This window comes from Canis lupus, chromosome X, assembly GCF_011100685.1.
Source record: "Canis lupus familiaris isolate Mischka breed German Shepherd chromosome X, alternate assembly UU_Cfam_GSD_1.0, whole genome shotgun sequence".
Lineage (NCBI taxonomy): Eukaryota > Metazoa > Chordata > Mammalia > Carnivora > Canidae > Canis > Canis lupus.
The window spans coordinates 36,139,466-36,156,550 of record NC_049260.1 but is presented as its reverse complement, the minus strand read 5'-3'; the positions used below and the strand labels follow the sequence as shown (position 1 = coordinate 36,156,550).

The 17,085-nt window shown below is 39.3% G+C and overlaps 1 protein-coding gene across 12 annotated transcripts in view; it reads left to right on the top strand.

Annotated features, from left to right (window-relative positions):
* Nucleotides 1-17,085, top strand: part of CASK (calcium/calmodulin dependent serine protein kinase) — a 350,654-nt gene that overhangs the window by 276,856 nt on the left and 56,713 nt on the right. For all 12 annotated transcript variants that reach the window (XM_038587210.1, XM_038587220.1, XM_038587216.1 and 9 more), the window contains 2 exons: nucleotides 12,373-12,450; nucleotides 14,841-14,921. In XM_038587210.1, the coding sequence (XP_038443138.1) occupies nucleotides 12,373-12,450; nucleotides 14,841-14,921 (159 nt within the window). The remainder of the gene's footprint in view (nucleotides 1-12,372; nucleotides 12,451-14,840; nucleotides 14,922-17,085) is intronic.

Here is a 17,085-nt window from a genome sequence, read left to right as displayed (position 1 = left end):
AAGTTGGGGAACTATTTCAAAGCTTTCTACAAAGCTACTGTAATGCAAATAGCACAGTATTGGTGTAAGGACAGACATATATATCAGTGAAACAGAATAGAGTTGAGAAACAAACCTTCCTGAGGTGTTTGGGTGGTTCAGTCGGTTAAGTGTCTGCTTGGCTCAGATCATGATCAGGGTCCTGGGATCAAGCCCCACATTGGGCTCCCTGCTCAGTGGGGAGCCTGTTTCTCCCTCACCTCCCCACTTGTACTCTCTGTTGCTATCTCTGTTTCTCTCTCTCTCTCTCTCTCTCTCTAAAATAAATAAAATCTTTGAAAAGAAAGAAACCAACCAACAAACAAACCTTCCCATTCATGGCCAGTTGACTTTCAGCAAAGGAGTCCAGGCAATTCAGTGGAAAAAGGATAGTGGTGTTTTGTTGTTGTTTTAACATGCTAGAGCATTTGGATATCCATATGCAAAGAAATGAACTTAGACCCTTACTTCACACCCCACACAAAAAATTTCCACAAGATGGATCATAGATTCATTTTAAGCTTAAAATAATAGTTTTAAAGAAAATGTAGGAGTAAATCTTCATTACTTTGGGTTAGGCAGAGAGTTCTTAGATTCAGCACAAGGGAACTCTTGGGGATGAAAGAACGGTTTTAAAACTGTATTGAGATTATGGTTGTACAACTTTTTTAATTGCCGTCATCCAACTCTACACTTACATTGCACAGATGATGCAGTTTAGAAGTGATACCCCAATAAAGCTTTCAAAAGTGAAAAAATGAGAAGGAATTCCCTTTCACTTTAAAAAAAATCTATTTTACCCTTTCTGTATTAAAGTCCAGCACTGTTGGAAGTTCCTTCCATGTGCTATGGGTTATAGTATACTGGGAATGTCATAATGTACTCTGACTCCTTTAATCTATCATTCTGACTACAACAGCACTTTCTGGTCTCCTAGAGTTGTCCCTGTGTCCTGACACCAACCCAGCAAAGCCAAACTGCCTGCCCTGAGCAGTCCCCCAAGCCTACTGTGAAGGGGTCATCCTAGTAGATTTTATAGGGTCATCACACTGATTTCTTCCTCAATATCTCACATTCTGGCTACAAATTTACCACTTACTGACTTAAAAATGCTAAATCTGTTTTTTCTGTCCAAGGAACTATTTTTATTAACCAATACATGGCTATGCCTCATGAAAGAAGTCCAAATTATCTTTTTTATTTAAAAACACTATGAGTTACATAATTGTATATATTTTTCAATAAAGGAGGAGTACCTTCTCAGCAACATGTTTAGATATTCATTTCTTCTACATGCAGATACATTTTCATCATTTCCCAAAGTTCACAGCTTTTTAACAGATTTGACATTCCATTTTTTTGTCTTTTTACTGTGGTAAAATATACATAACACAGACTTACCATTTTTAGTGTACAGTTCAGTGATATTAAGTATATTCATGCTATTGCACAACCATTAACACCATCCATCTCCAGAACTGCTTCCAGCTTCTGCAACTGAAACTCTGCACCTATGAAACAGCAACTCCTTCTCTCCCCAGCCCCTGGTAGCCACCATTCTTCTTTCTATCTCAATGAACATGACTAGTGTGGATACCTCATTTAAGTGGATTCATACTATACTTTTTCTTTTGTGACTGGCTTATTACACCTAACATAGTATATAGTCAGTGTTCACCCACGCTATAGCATGCATGTATCACAATCTCTTTCCTTTTAAAGGCTGAAAACTGGGTGCCTGGGTGGCTCAATCAGTTAAGAGGCTGCCTTCAGCTTAGGTTATAATCCCAGGGTCCTGGGTTCGAGCCCCACATTGGGCTCCCTGCTCAGTGGGAAGCCTGCTTCTCCCTCTTCCTCTGTCCCCCCACCCCGCTCATGCACTCTCTGTCACTCTCTTTCTCTCTCTCTCCCTCAAATATATAAAATCTTTTTTAAAAAATAAAGGCTGAAAACTATACCATTGTATGTATATACCACATTTTTTATTCATCCAATATCGATGCTTTACAATAGATAATTATATAATAGGAAAAACCAAATTCTCAAAAATAAAGCTGTCTAGTAGGAGAGTATTCAGCCTTTCCTCCATCCCCCTGTCAGTTGTTCTGTGTGGGCTCCAAGTTAGCTCCTCTGTTCTACATCTTTGTGAAAGGAATGTGTGATTTTCAAGGAAAGTATGATTAACTACAGGAATCTCTGGTTCCCTTATTTGTTCAGATGAATTACTTCTGAAAACAGGGATTGGAATTTACTCTGAAATACCAAGAATAATGAATCAGTTTGTCCCTCGTCCCTGTGTTTCCCACTGAGTGCCACTCTCTTTTTATAGCACTATAGTCAACTTTACCAGAAGGCAAAGGAATGTTCAAATAACCATCAAAGTGCAACAAGCACTGATTCTTTTTCATGCTCCTCTCAAGGAAGGGAGGAGTTTTCCCCCAGAAAGGAATGTGATATGCTCACTTGAAGAATATTTGATAGGATTGGCTTCACCATTCATAATCCAATGGCATAGCTGCTTTCTTCTCTTTGTGTCCTTTCTAACATTGTCTCATTAAAACCTTTTCTGCCAAGCTCTTTTGTTCTCTTTTAACTTGCCACAACAGAAATTTATTTTTGCTACAACTACTCATACACATGCTTAGTGATTACCTATGCAAAGTGAAAGTCCTATCATGAGTCAAAAATCATATTACCTTAGTGATTACATACAATGTGACACACCTGATATAAATGTTTTCTTTTGAAACAGCAAATTAATAATAAGATATTCATTAAGTTAAATATCATTTAAATATTCTAGATGCATCAGAACAGCACATTAAGAAATGAGGCTTCTGGGATTCTGGGATGTCTGGGTGGCTCAGTCAGTGAAGCAATCTGCCTTCAGCTCAGGTCATGATCCCAGGGGTCCTGGGATCAAGCCCCACATCGGGTTCCCTGCTCAGCAAGGAGTCTGCTTCTCCCTCTGCCCCTCCCCACAATTCATGAGTGCTCACACATGCACACACACTCTAAAAATTTTTTTAATAAATTTAAAAAATTAAAAAAGAAATGAGGCTCCAACACTTTTTTAATGTTACTATTTTAATGGAAAAGAAATTCATACCCTAGTGAAATTTCTCACAGGTGGGCAGACTCTTGGATCTGATATTAAAAAGTGCCCTATTTCAGAAGGCTTGAGTAAAAGCAAAATAAAGCCACCTACCTCATCAAACTAGTGGTTTTTCCTTATACTTTCTCTTGCTTGCTCAATAATAGGCATTATGATTTGTTTCTTGCTGGGCTTAATTTTAGAGTTATATGCCAGCTGAAAACGGCTGACAGAAAAGTCATGTTAGGTCATCTGAGGCCACTGCTTGAGTTTCTCAGAAAGAGCTGCCAATTGCCCAGAATCTGCCACAGTGGCCTATATTGTTAGGCCACCAAAGGGGGAACAGTCTTTTTAGACTGAACTAAGAGGTCAAGCAAGTCTTAATTTCTTGGTTTCAAAAATAAATCCCCAGAAGTGAGATGTTCTAATGGGCTTGAAACAAAAGCAGCTCTGTATACAGACAACTAAAACCTAAACCAAATGAGGCCTTCCTTTGGGGTACTTTCACTATCAGAATCCAAAGTACTGTGCGGCCCTCTCAAGAGCTCTTGAAGTGGCCTATATGAACTGATTGTTCAGTTTCCTTTTTGCCGTCAGAAGAAAATTTTCATAATTAATTTAGCTACAGTAGCATATTACTAAGTCAGGTGGGCCCCTTCTTATGACTTCAGGTAAGGATGTATACCCCCATCATGATTTTCTAAAGCTTCATTTAGCATTTCACTGCTATACCAATTGGCTAAAGTTTTCCTAGGACATCTGACTCAAGGGCTTCCAGGAACATTCTTATTGGGCACAGAATACAATATACAGTCCATCAGATACCTATTTCTAACTTTAATTACCCAAAATAACCTGAGCCATAATAGTGAGAGCAGCCTGAACCTTTCTCCAGGGCAAATCTAAATTCTGGAGTGAAACTCTTGCTCATTTTATTACAGTCACTAGGTTTGTGGATTTGACATTTTTTTTTCTTTTTTAGTTGAGAAGTTTAGTTTAAGATTTATAAAATTTGGCTATTTATATGTTTTCTGACCTTTCAAAGGGAAAGTTAGCATGAAGCACAAATTGTGGAGGGATAGTATGCAAATAAAACAAAAGTATATTCTTTACCCAGTCTCCAGACCACTATTAAATACACTGCTCTTCTCCTAGTTTGGACTGTGTCTTGATGATGCCAAAGATCTTTGGAAGAGCATTTTCCTATTTCTAACCTAAAGACAGCAAGTTGATGTATAAAGTTGAGCAGGAAAAGTAGATGTTTAGATCTCGGGAGATTTTCTTCAATCTCTGACTTTATAAAATCAGCTCCAGTGCAGTAGTTGAATATTAGTTCCTTACATTTTTGTAATGAATCTCCTTTCCCTCACAATTTGCCAGATTTCAAATGTATTTCTTTTTTAAAAAAAGATTTTATTTATTATTCATGAGAGAGACAGAGAAAGGCAGAGACACAGGCAGAGGGAGAAGCAGGCTCCATGCAGGGAGCCGGACATGGGACTCGATCCCAGAAATCTAGGATCATGCCCTGGGCTGAAGGCGGCACTAAACCGCTGAGCCACCCGGGCTGCCCTCAAATGTATTTCTAAAAAATACTATAGGGATCCCTGGGTGGCGCAGCGGTTTGGCGCCTGCCTTTGGCCCAGGGCACGATCCTGGAGACCCGGGGTCGAATCCCACGTCAGGCTCGCTGCATGGAGCCTGCTTCTCCCTCTGCCTATGTCTCTGCCTCTCTCTCTCTCTCTCTCTCTCTCTCTCTGGGTGACTATCATAAATAAATAAAAAATACTATACTGTTGGATATCACTAGCTGATCTGCTAGGTTTACTGAAAAGAAGTGATGTTGAGATTTGTTTCTAATCACCCAGCTTCTTCACAGACAACTCACAAACTGTAAAGAAAACTCTTAATAAGACACACTCTTTCCAGAGCAAGTCATTTCAATTCCCATTATTGTTTTGCAGTGGAAACTCATGAACACTCTTATCTGTTTTACTAGGATCGCAGACACATTTCATTACATACTTGGCAGCTAAACATTTGACTCTTGAAAACTTGAATTCCTTTCCAGCAGGGAGCTTCTTCAGTCTCTTTGAAGTTAAGTGCTAGAGGGTGGTTGCTAATGAACTTCAGCAGAGTTCCCTGCAACTCTACAAACCCATTCATTATTGCAAAAGCTATACTCTTATCCTAACCAATACACATTCTGGTCCTGAGGTTTGGTTTTCTCTCTGCTAAAGTTAGCTAGGGCACTTGATGGGATGAGCACTGGGTGTTATACTGTATGTTGGCAAATTGAATTTAAATTAAAATATGTAAGAAAAATAAAAATAAAAAAATAAAGTTAGCGGGATATATAAGCCAGTGATAGTAACTTTATGGTTCTCTGCCAACCATTGCGTTTTAAATGTTGAACTTGCTAAATGCTGCGTATAAACTGAGAGCAAAAGAAAAGCTTCTATTTGAGGACTAGAAACCAGAAGAACATGAGATATGATGGAGTATGTTTTTTTTTAAAAAAAAAAAAAGGAAACTTGATTTAATGTGTTGAATGTAAATAAAAAGTGACATCTTAATTGATTTCATCCTTATGTTTGAAAGTACAATCTCAGGAGAGTTGAATTTAATATTACCACCAACTTTAGTCTGCTCTGTTTAAAATAGCCCATCTCAAATATAGAAGTGTGCCCTCCTAACAGAACTGTGCTTATATTTCTTAAGACAGAAAGATTAAGCTGTCCATATAGTTGTGTGTGGTCATATCTGACCCAGTGCCAGAGACAAGCAGAGAATGGCCTGTCTGGGACAGTGTGAAATAGTCTGTTCCCCTTGCAGCTGTTCACATTTCCTCATTTTGGCTGTGTGTGTGTGTGTGTGTGTGTGTGTGTGTGTTAACAAAAAGTGCTGAAGTTGGGTAACTTCATTGGAAAGGGAAAACAGTAACAGATTCATTCTTGTTTTCTCTCTAGGGATAATTTATTAACATTCTTCTCTCCCTCTGCCTTATCTTCTACACCTCAGCTTTACAAATACATTATATTATCTTCCAACTGAAGGTTACTGGAGGTGAGGTGGGCAGTGGAATGGGTAAAATAGGGGAGGGGGATTGAGGTGGGCCCTGTGATTAGCCCCAGGTGATGTGTACAACTGTTGAAATCTGTATGGTACACCTGAAACTATTATAACACTGCATGTTAACTGAAATTAGAAACTTAAGAAGCACCAGGGTGGCTCAGTTTGTTAAACATCCGAGTCTTGATTTTTGGCACAGGCCATGATGTTAGGGTTATGAGATCGAACCCCACATCGGGGTCTACACCAGGTTCTCAAGACTATCTCCCTCTTCCTGCCCCCCCCCATTATGCTTTCTCTCTCTCTCTCTTTCTCTCTCTCTCTCTCTCTCAGAAAAAAAAAAACTTTAAAAGAAAAAAAGAGAATTCAAAAACAAATACACTTGATATCTTCAAATTTCAGGAAACCAAATACCAGAAGGAAATATATTTTTCCTTTTCAATCCACCGTGAACTTAAGCTTCTTGAGCAGATGTTGGCAAACTACAACGCTTGGGCCAAATGCAGCCAGTCACCTGCTTTTGTAAATAAAGTTTTATTGAAACACAGCCATGTCCATTCACTTATGGATTGTTAATAGCTACCTTTGAATCAACAGCAAGGCTGTGTGGTTGACAGAGTCCTGACTGCCACAAAGCCTAAAATACATACTATCTGGCCAGGAAATGAATATAGAATTACAGCATTCTTTAACAGGGCAAGGCTTCTGGTTGATTGGCTTATATCTTTCACATCACATTTAATATATTTTTTTCCTACAACCTATAAATAGCATTCTCTACAGTTCTTTCTCCAGATATTTGCTAACAGTGTCTCCCTGGCCAAAGACTTGGTGTATTTCTGAAATCTGATACAAGCCAAGGAAATCCAGTATGAGAGAAAGGCTGACACATCAGTTCACAGTCTAGTCCCTGCTGCTCTGGCTGCAGAACCCTGAATGTGACATTTATCTCACTGGACCTCAGCTTTTTCCTTAAGATGGAGAAGCTGAAGAAGCAGATTACCTTAAAAACAAAAGTGGAGGAGCTGAATCATGTTGGTCCTCTTCTACCTTGAAAATCTGATGAAGTCACTTGGCCTTGAAACACACATCAAAAAAGAAATATGGTCAAAACAGGTTTCTTAATTTTGAGGGAAAGTTTTTAACTGTGCAAGAAGGACCAAAGATCAATGATATCTGGTTCCTAAAGAAACAAGCTAAGAAAGAAGTATTCCCAGTCTGTTTATTTTTATGTCACTCTGAAATTATTTTTAAATACCTATTTACAGTTCCTATGCACCAGCTCAAACACACCTTTATTTTTTAAAGAAATGTGTATTAAACATCTCCCGTGTACTCAGCCCCCTGTGAGGTGCTATTACTGAATGTCAAAAAACTCAAGAGTCTGGTCATGGAAAAGAGGAAGCAGCCCTTAAACTATACGTTCCAGAATCCCATCCCACAGGCAGCCAAGGCCCTTTTGGCTATCGATGCACTTGATGTTGCAGGCGTCAGATGTTGGCTGCGTCCTGGGTTCCACATCATAAGTGTACTCCAGAGCTGGCCTTGGCAGCACCCTCTCAGCTCTTGCACCCAAGTGTTAGCCCAAAGCTACTTACTTCCAGGTCCCTTTGCTCCATGGAGGTAGCCCTCTTGTGTCAAGATGACTGCAGCTAGATCATACTCTGAGGCAGCTCCTTGACTCACAGAAAACACACATACACTACAAGTATGGATTGCCCTATCACTGGCCTCACTCTGCTGGTAGGAGCTACCCCAAGTGGTCTCCGGCCAGGAGAGAGGCAGGCATCAGTGTCTTTTCTATTTTTTTTAAGATTTATTTATGATAGACAGAGAGAGAGAGAGGGGCAGAGACACAGGAGGAGGGAGAAGCAGGCTCCATGCCGGGAGCCTGATGTGGGACTCGATCCCGGGACTCCAGGATCGCGCCCTGGGCCAAAGGCAGGTGCTAAACCGCTGAGCCACCCAGGAATCCCCATCAGTGTCTTTTCACTTGGGATCACAAACATCACCCTGTCAAGCTGCCCCAAGGACTCTGTCTCACAAAGGGCTCTGACCTGGTGCACCAAGATGGGCCTCATAAGTTGCCGTGCCTCAGCGAAGATCCCTCCCGAGAGTGAGCCAGTGAGCTCTCGCTACTGGACCTCCAGCTTCTGCACCTGGTTGGTTGTCTTGGAGTGTTCACCATCCTTCACTTGGCATGAGGAAGAAGGCCGCTCCCTCTGCCTTTCTCCCCAACAGGAATGAAGGGGAGATCCAATACTCATTGTCCTCATCCTGTGACTCCTACAGACTCCAGGTTTCTGCCTCTGTTAGGCAGAATAGGGCATTAGTGTGTTTAAGGAAGGACCATCTGGGCTGCCTTTTCCAAGCCCTAGGGGAATGGTCTGGCAGCTTTCTAGCAGTCTTGGTGCTGCTTACTTCCTGTTGGCCTTAGCTCTGGGCTCCATCTAAAGGTCCAAGACAACAGAGGAAGTCCCAAATCACATCATTCTAGATTGTCTTTATACATGCTGCAGCCTGCCTTTGTTCTCAAAACCCAGCCACTTCTCACTTGCCCCCATACCTTCACAAAATTCCACCTGGACTTGAACTTTGAATCCATAAGAATGAGAAGTTGAAAAGCTGCATATGTCTGACTACTGTTTTAAAAGACTAATGTTACATGAAAGCTTTCCTCCATTGATGACTTTTTCTTTACCTGCCTTGCCACGTTTCTCAGATGGTTTCTATTTATTGTGGGTATCCCTAGAATATTTGAGTCCCTAAGGCAAAAACCCAGTCACAGAAATTGAAGAGGGAAATGAAGGTTGGCATGTGATGCATGCACATCCAGGTAGTCCCCAACTTGGGTTTCACTCACTGAGATCCCTTCCAGTTGACATCAATTGGGGACCAAACTACTCTCAGGTGTTCAAAGGGATCAAGCTGGCATAGGTTTCTGGGCCTTTAGCTATACGTGTCTTTGGGATTTGTGAGTTCTTTGAGGACAATAACTGTCTTCGTCTCATTTTCATAACCCCAGTAAATAGAACTGCACTGCCTAGTACATAGTAGGACCTCAGTTTGTGGATGGATGGATGGATGAGTGAACAAGGGATCCCTCCTGATGGTGACAAAGTAAGCCCCTTTCCCTGCCGCTTCCCGCCTTGGTTCTTACTTGACCTTTTGGTTAATGAGCAGGCAGTTGAGATTCATCAGTGCCTGCCTGGACTGCTCCAGTCCTGGGCTCTCCTAGGAGCTAGAGGAGCAGAGCCCAGTGCCCCCACCTCAGACAGAAGACCCCTTCTTTTATATCCTTCCTACTGTTTCTGCCTTGATGGGAAGCACCCAACCTCTCCCTCGTCCCACCATTATTCCACTTCACTTTGGGTGAATATGTGATGAACTGGATCAGGCCAGACCAAAGGAGCAGAGGAAAATTTGGTCTGAGCACTTTTTTGGGAGCAGGTCCCTAAAAGTATCAAAACTCCAGGCACCTATATGTCACCTGTGAAGTGGCTGTAAGGCTAGAACAGTGGTTCTCTCTTTACTACTCTGTGACTCAGTTCCCCCATCTGTAAAATGGGAATAAAAAGGGTCTCAACCTGATCATGTTGTTTGAGGTTAAACAAGGGAATATATATTAAGAATTTTGACCAGAGGCACCTGTGTAGCTCACCTGGTTGAGCCTCTGCCTTCAGCTCAGGCCAAGATCCCGGGGTCCTAGGATCGAGTCCCACATTGGACTCCCCATGGGGAGCCTGCTTCTCCCTCTGCCTATGTCTCTGCCACTCTCTCTGTGTGTCTCTCATGAATAAATAAATAACCCTTAAAAAAGAATTTTGACTAATTACTAGCATCTAATAAGTGTTCGATGAAAGTAGCAATTCTTATTGTTGGTACCTACTACTGTTACTCTCAAAAGTCAGCACTTGGGCATAAGATTCCCAAATACCTAAGGAGTTTATTAAAATACAGATTTCTGGACCCCTTTTCAAATTCTGAGTCAGTAGGTCAGGAGTGGGGCCCAAGAATTTCTACGTTTAACCACTCCAGCTGGTGCTGCTACAAGTCCTTAAGAAACCACACTGACATAAGACCTAGGGAATTTTTCAATTTCTGGTTCCTTACTTTTGATGGGTTGTTCTTCGTCTTCTATTTTATATTGCATTTAAGAGTATTTCATTTATCTCTGTAGGCTAGTCTAGAAACCTAACAGTATGTATAACATTATTTCTATGGGACAATATATTCCCTAGCTCCAAATTTCAAAATTTAGAGTCTTTAGAGATAGAAGGCATTCAAAGGATGAAGACTCCTGCATTCTACAGGGAATCTGGGTGAACTTTTGTAAACCAGCCACATATCACTAGTTCCCTAAATGTTAATACAGTTGACCTTGGAACAACACAGAGATTGGGGGGCTGACCCCTGCATAATCAAAAATCCACATATAACTGGCTCCCCCAAAAACATAATTACTAATATCCTAATGTTGACCAAAAGCCTTACCAATGACATAAACAGTCAATCAACACATGTTTTTATATACCTGTTATATACTATATTCTTACCATTAAGCTAAAGAAAAGAAAATCTTATTAGGAAAATTGTAAGAGGGGCGCCTGGCTGGCTCAGTCAGTAGAGCATGTGACTCTTGATCTTGGGGTCATGAGTTTCAGTCCCATGTTGGGCATAGAACTTACTTTTAAAACTAAAGGGAGAGATGGAGGGAGAAAGAAAAGAAAAGAAACCCCTTCTCATTTCTAGAGGAGAAGGAGCGTGGACAGAATAGAAAACTTGTCAAGAGACTCCTTGCACCTAACAAACTGGCAAATAGATACATAGATTTATATAAAATGGTAATACACACTACTAATCTACTGGTGAGGGTACAGAGAGATAGGTACTCAGTGCTAATGAGTTTGTAATTGGGGCAATCTTTAAAAAATATCATAAGGAAGAGAACATAAAGTACAAAGTACTGTACTGTGTTTATTGAGGGGGGAAAAAACCTGTAACAAGTAGACCCATGCAGTTCAGACCCATGCTATTCAAGGGTCAACTGTATATTTTAAACAACACTTTACTACTTATACTATGCATTTAACCTCTGATTTAGCAGTACTTTCTCCAGGCCATTATTTAAAAATGGTCACTGCTCTATCTTCATATTGTTCTCATTGGGCATCTTTGTAATTAGTTTATGTATCTATCATAAGGCATTTTTATGTGTGGTATGGTCCAAACACAATTATAAGGCTTTATCTTGCATCAGTATAAACAAATCTAACCGTAACCTGAAGGATGTATACAGTCAGTATTTGACCTGTACATTAGCATTGTGGTGCATAGTAGGAAGAAGGAAAAAAGAACTAAACAAAAAAACAAAACAAAAAAACCTCCTATTTTAGAGAAATTAGGAAATAGACGTGGCAGACTGGCCAAAATCCATTCCAATGTTTCGCAGCAGACTGTCAAATGAGCCATTTGGCTTAAGGTAGAATTAATATTTTAATTGCGTTTCCACTCCAGAGATTTTTCTTTAAAGAATTGAATTAATTGTTTTCAGAAAGTCAAATTTTGCATCAGTTAGATTTGTGGGGTTTTCAAAATACATTTAGAGTCTTCTCACTGTCTTATGCTCTGTGAATTCGCAAATTCAAAAGGAAAAAGTTCATGTCCTTAATTTCTTGCTGAGAGATGCCAGCACTGATACTGTTAATAAACAGCCCTGGTGAAACAAGCATAAACCTTTTGTGAGAACATTCCTTCCTAGAAGGAGTTGGGTTTGCCCTTTCCCAAGATTTAGATTTTGGTGAGAATTCTTTCAGACATGTCTTGGCCAGAAAGCGTTCTTTCATTTTGTTCTGTATCCCTGTTATTGAATGCTGCTTCTCCCAGAGGCAAAAAAAAATATTGCAATTCTGAAATAGTGATGGATTTTAAATGAGAAAGGAAACTGCTGTAGTGACAGGATCCTGGACCATCTATTTAAAGATGATTTTCTAAAACGATACGCGTAAGACTGCTCTTGCAACAAGTTTCACTGAATGAGTAAGACATTATTAATGGGAGGATATCACTGAAATCATCAGCCAGCGTTTGTCAGAGGGAGGTATTGTTTAGTGAAATAATAAACATGAAGCTCTGAACTTTTAGCAAGGAATTATGCGTGTTGATTGGATTTTCTTCTTTGCTTTTAGCTGTATGACAAAATTAACACAAAGTCTTCACCACAAATCAGGAATCCTCCGAGTGATGCAGTACAGAGAGCCAAAGAGGTAAGTGATATATTTTGTAAATGTATCCAGGTGTCATATTTGCTACCTTGATTGAAAACATTGCTGCTGCCATAGACAGAGGTTGTTTCCTTGGAGTCACAATTGGACCATTGCAATCAGATTTAGTATTTCTAAGTTTATCACTGAACATTTTACATACAGGAAAGAAAGACAATCCTCAGGGGTGACACTGCTTCCATTTCTAGTTCTGATTCTGCTACATAAACTTGAACATATTAATATATCAATTGTACTTCTCTTTTTTAAAAAAATTAGTAATTTTACTGTGCTTGGTGGAAATGGACTATGAAAATTTGAGTTGCTTTTTTAAGGTGATAGTGTTTGGAAGTTAAATAAATATCTGTAGCAATTAAGTATACTGAGTTCAGAAAGAAGTCATTTTTATACATTGTCGGCTAGTGTACATGGCTGTATCTGTTACCAACTTTAACTTTTTTTAATGTGTTTTTATTTTTCTTTAAGTAACCTCTACATTCAACATGGGGCTCGAACTCACAAGCCCAAGATCAAGAATTGTATGCTCTAAAGAATGAGCCAGCCAGGCGCCCCAACTTTTTTATTATAGAAACATGATATCGCAGAAAGTTTGGATGAATAAAACTCCATCCAAAATCCCATCACCCTAACGCAGTAATTTTCATTTCTGCATATACACTTCCAATCACTATCATTTCATATAAATTTTATTTTTTATTTCTTTGCATATACATTTTATAGAGCTGCAATCAAAATATATCTTTTCTTACCTAAAATTATATAATCGTTTTCCAGTGTTTATAGTTGGTCTTCATTAATATAAATTCTAATGATGGCACAAATCTTCTTTGCTATTACTAAATTATAATGAATTGTCAATTCCTCCATTGTTAGACACATAGTTTTTTTCCCTTCCCTTTTTGATGTTATAAAAGTCTGTATGCAAATGAACATTTCCCTTTAAAAACAGTTTTTATACAGTGAGACTACTAAGTGAAAGTGTATGAAAGACAGAATCCCTTCCCTCCCAGATTTGAAATGACGCACCTGCATTGGAAACTATCTCATTCACTGAGAAACAAGACCATGGGTGTGTGCTATTGGGCCTGTCCATGCAGTTAGGGGCACCAATGAAGAGAAGTTCTCTCTGACTTAAAGGACCACACCTTGCTGTTTAAAATTACAGACTATGTGAGTAGCAGGGGACCAGAGAGAACACATGGTTTCATCCTTTCCTTTCACTGGTAGAAAAACTCAAAGCATAATACACAGTTTGCTTATCTTCATTAAACAATATGAATTAACAGCATAACCAGCACTTGCTAGGGGTTTGTTTAGATAAGAAAAAAACCCTGGAGTGTTTGTTTTAGTCTTTTTCCTTCTTCCCTGAGAAAGTGACTGAGTAGTACTGAGGTATGCCTGTGAAATCCAAGCCTTAGGCTAAGTGATCTCTTAATGCTCCTTCCTGCCCCAGTATTAAGATTCTCTAAGATCCTCGAGGTGAGAGGTACCTCTGGCTGGATGACTTGTATGCCCCTGACATCCAGTCCTGCTGCTCAACTTTGGAAACTGAGTGCAATGTGTATAACTAACTACTCTGTGAGTCCAACCATCTATAGTTCGAACCGCAACAGTATGTTTACTCTGGGGGCACGGGGGGAAATACAGAGAGAGGCTTACCCCTGGTCTCCTGTCACATAGTCAAATTTTAAATGGTTAAACTCCATCCTGATGGTAACATAACTTTTTGAGTGGAAAGAGAAGTTTTCAGTTGTTATTTGTATTTTGTTTTAACTGTTCTCTTGGATTCCTGGCAGTTAATGCTAGCAGCTATTGGCAGAGGCATGGTTTTCTCTCTGTGAGATGTGTGGAGAATAACACTGACTCTGCCAGGGCTGCAGGAAAATTACTTAAGTGTTTCTTTTCTTAAAATGGTTTTTATTTGAGCCTGTGTCATTTTAATCTTTCTAAAAGGAATCAACCATTTTGTTAATATAAAAAATGTGGCTATTAACTTTTATTACAGATTCATTTTGATAGCGAGTTTGGAAAAAGATTTGTAGAGATTTTTTCCCATTAAATTAATTAAGTTTACTTATACCTATAGTAAATATGTATTGTGGACTTGTCATTTTGTTTTATATTTTTCAACAACTTTTCAGGTTATAGTGGGGTAATATAGTCAGAGAAATTATAGCAATTTGTTTTACTTTTTTATTGCCATCAATAGAGTTCTTTTATATTAATAACCTTTAATAAAGTGATGAATTTTTTCCAAAGTAATTGTTTTGTCTGCCACAAAAATCTATTCATAATTTTTCATTTAAAAGAATTCTATATTTTCTAAAGCTGGCACCCTGCTTATACTGTTATACATCTTGCTTATTTTTTAGGTATTGGAAGAAATTTCATGTTACCCTGAGAATAATGATGCAAAGGAACTAAAGCGTATTTTAACACAACCTCATTTCATGGTGAGTACCAATTAAACATCCATAGAACCAAAAACCTCACTTTCAAAAGAAATTTTTAATAGTCCTCATAAGATGTGGCCATCTTCATCAGATGTGTCATTACTCATATAATATCAGATTGTTAAGATTACAGTATCAGGTAATATGAAATAAGTCAAGATCCCCTTTGTTTACTTCATGCCACAGTCATAAAGATGCTATCCTAAGGTTGCAAATCATCACACAAGGGATTTGCTTCCTGCTAGGGTAATTCTTAAGTTACTGGAACTGTATATGTTACTTAAACCACAGAGAACTCAACCTGAAGTGAGTTTTCACTAAAAAAGAATTATCTGAACCTAGGTGATTTATTGGAAAAATTCCATCTCTCAACAATGCAGAACTTTTAAACTTTCTTTGTTCATTTCTACTGTAAGGAAAATGGGGATATAGTAAGAGAAATTATAGCAATTTGTTTTATTTTTTATTGCCATCAATAGAGCTCTTTTATATTAATAACCTATAATAAAGTGATGAACAGATGCACCTATAGTTAGGCAGTTATAATACTAAACAGAACTCAAAATAGATGAGATACCTTTCTGTGGAAGAAGGTCCAGAGTTATCTACTTAACTGCAATTCAAAAGTATGATTACAAGAGAGGATGTGGAGAAAAGGGAACCCTCTTACACTGTTGGTGGGAATGTGAACTGGTGCAGCCACTGTGGAAAACTGTGTGGAGGTTCCTCAAACAGTTAAAAATATACCTGCCCTACGACCCAGCAATTGCACTGTTGGGGATTTACCCCAAAGATACAAATGCAATGAAACGCCAGGACACCTGCACCCCGATGTTTCTAGCAGCAATGGCCACGATAGCCAAACTGTGGAAGGAGCCTCGGTGTCCAACGAAAGATGAATGGATAAAGAAGATGTGGTTTATGTATACAATGGAATATTACTCAGCTATTAGAAATGACAAATACCCACCATTTGCTTCAACGTGGATGGAACTGGAGGGTATTATGCTGAGTGAAGTAAGTCAGTCGGAGAAGGACAAACATTATATGTTCTCATTCATTTGGGGAATATAAATAATAGTGAAAGGGAAAATAAGGGAAGGGAGAAGAAATGTGTGGGAAATATCAGAAAGGGAGACAGAACATAAAGACTGCTAACTCTGGGAAACGAACTAGGGGTGGTGGAAGGGGAGGAGGGCGGGGGGTGGGAGTGAATGGGTGACGGGCACTGGGTGTTATTCTGTATGTTAGTAAATTGAACACCAATAAAAAAAAAAAAAAAAAAAAAAAAAACAAAACAAATGGAAATTCATGTTGAATATAACATTTTTAAGACATCAGCCACATGGGGTGCCTGGGTGACTCAGTAGGTTAAGCATCCAACTCTTGATTTCAGTTTAGGCCATGATCTCAGGGTCATTGGATTGAGCCCCACATCAAGCTCTGTGCTCAACAGAGAGTGTCCTCGAGATTCTCTCCCTCTCCCTCTGCCTCCACCTCACTCATTCTCACCCACTCTCTCTCTCACTCTCACTCTCTCAACTCAAATAAATAATAAATCTTTAAAAAAAAACACAAAAAAATTAGCCACATCAGGGGCACCTGGCTGGCTCAGTCAGTAGAGCATGTGATTCTTGATCTCTGGATCATGAGTTTGAGCCCCATATTGGGGGTAGAGATTGCTTAAATAAATAAAACTTTTTTTTTAAGATCTAAAAAAGAACATTAACCACATCAGCATATGTGTACTATATGGGAAGAGTGGAAAATCCAGGTGGCTGCCCCTTGGGAGACAATGTGACTTCATAGCTATGATCTCATTACTACTATTGAGGTGATAATTTTTCAAATAACAGTCACAGTATAAAAGATGTATCATGCCAGTTACTATGACACAATGTTTTTAAAACTTTAACCCAGCCATCAAAACAGAATTTTGTTCTCAAAGTGAGGACTAAGAAAGAGCCAATTACCGTATTCACCCTAATTCTCCCACCCAAGCCCTGAACCTAAACTCAATCAAGTATAATCCTTGATAGTATTTCACTTGGTTCCCCTATGACAGCAGCTCTCTCCAGTGGGTTACAGCAAATCATGCTCTCCACCTGTGGGTGAGCACATTATTACAACTTAGGTGTGTAAACAAAGGACTCAGCTCAAATCC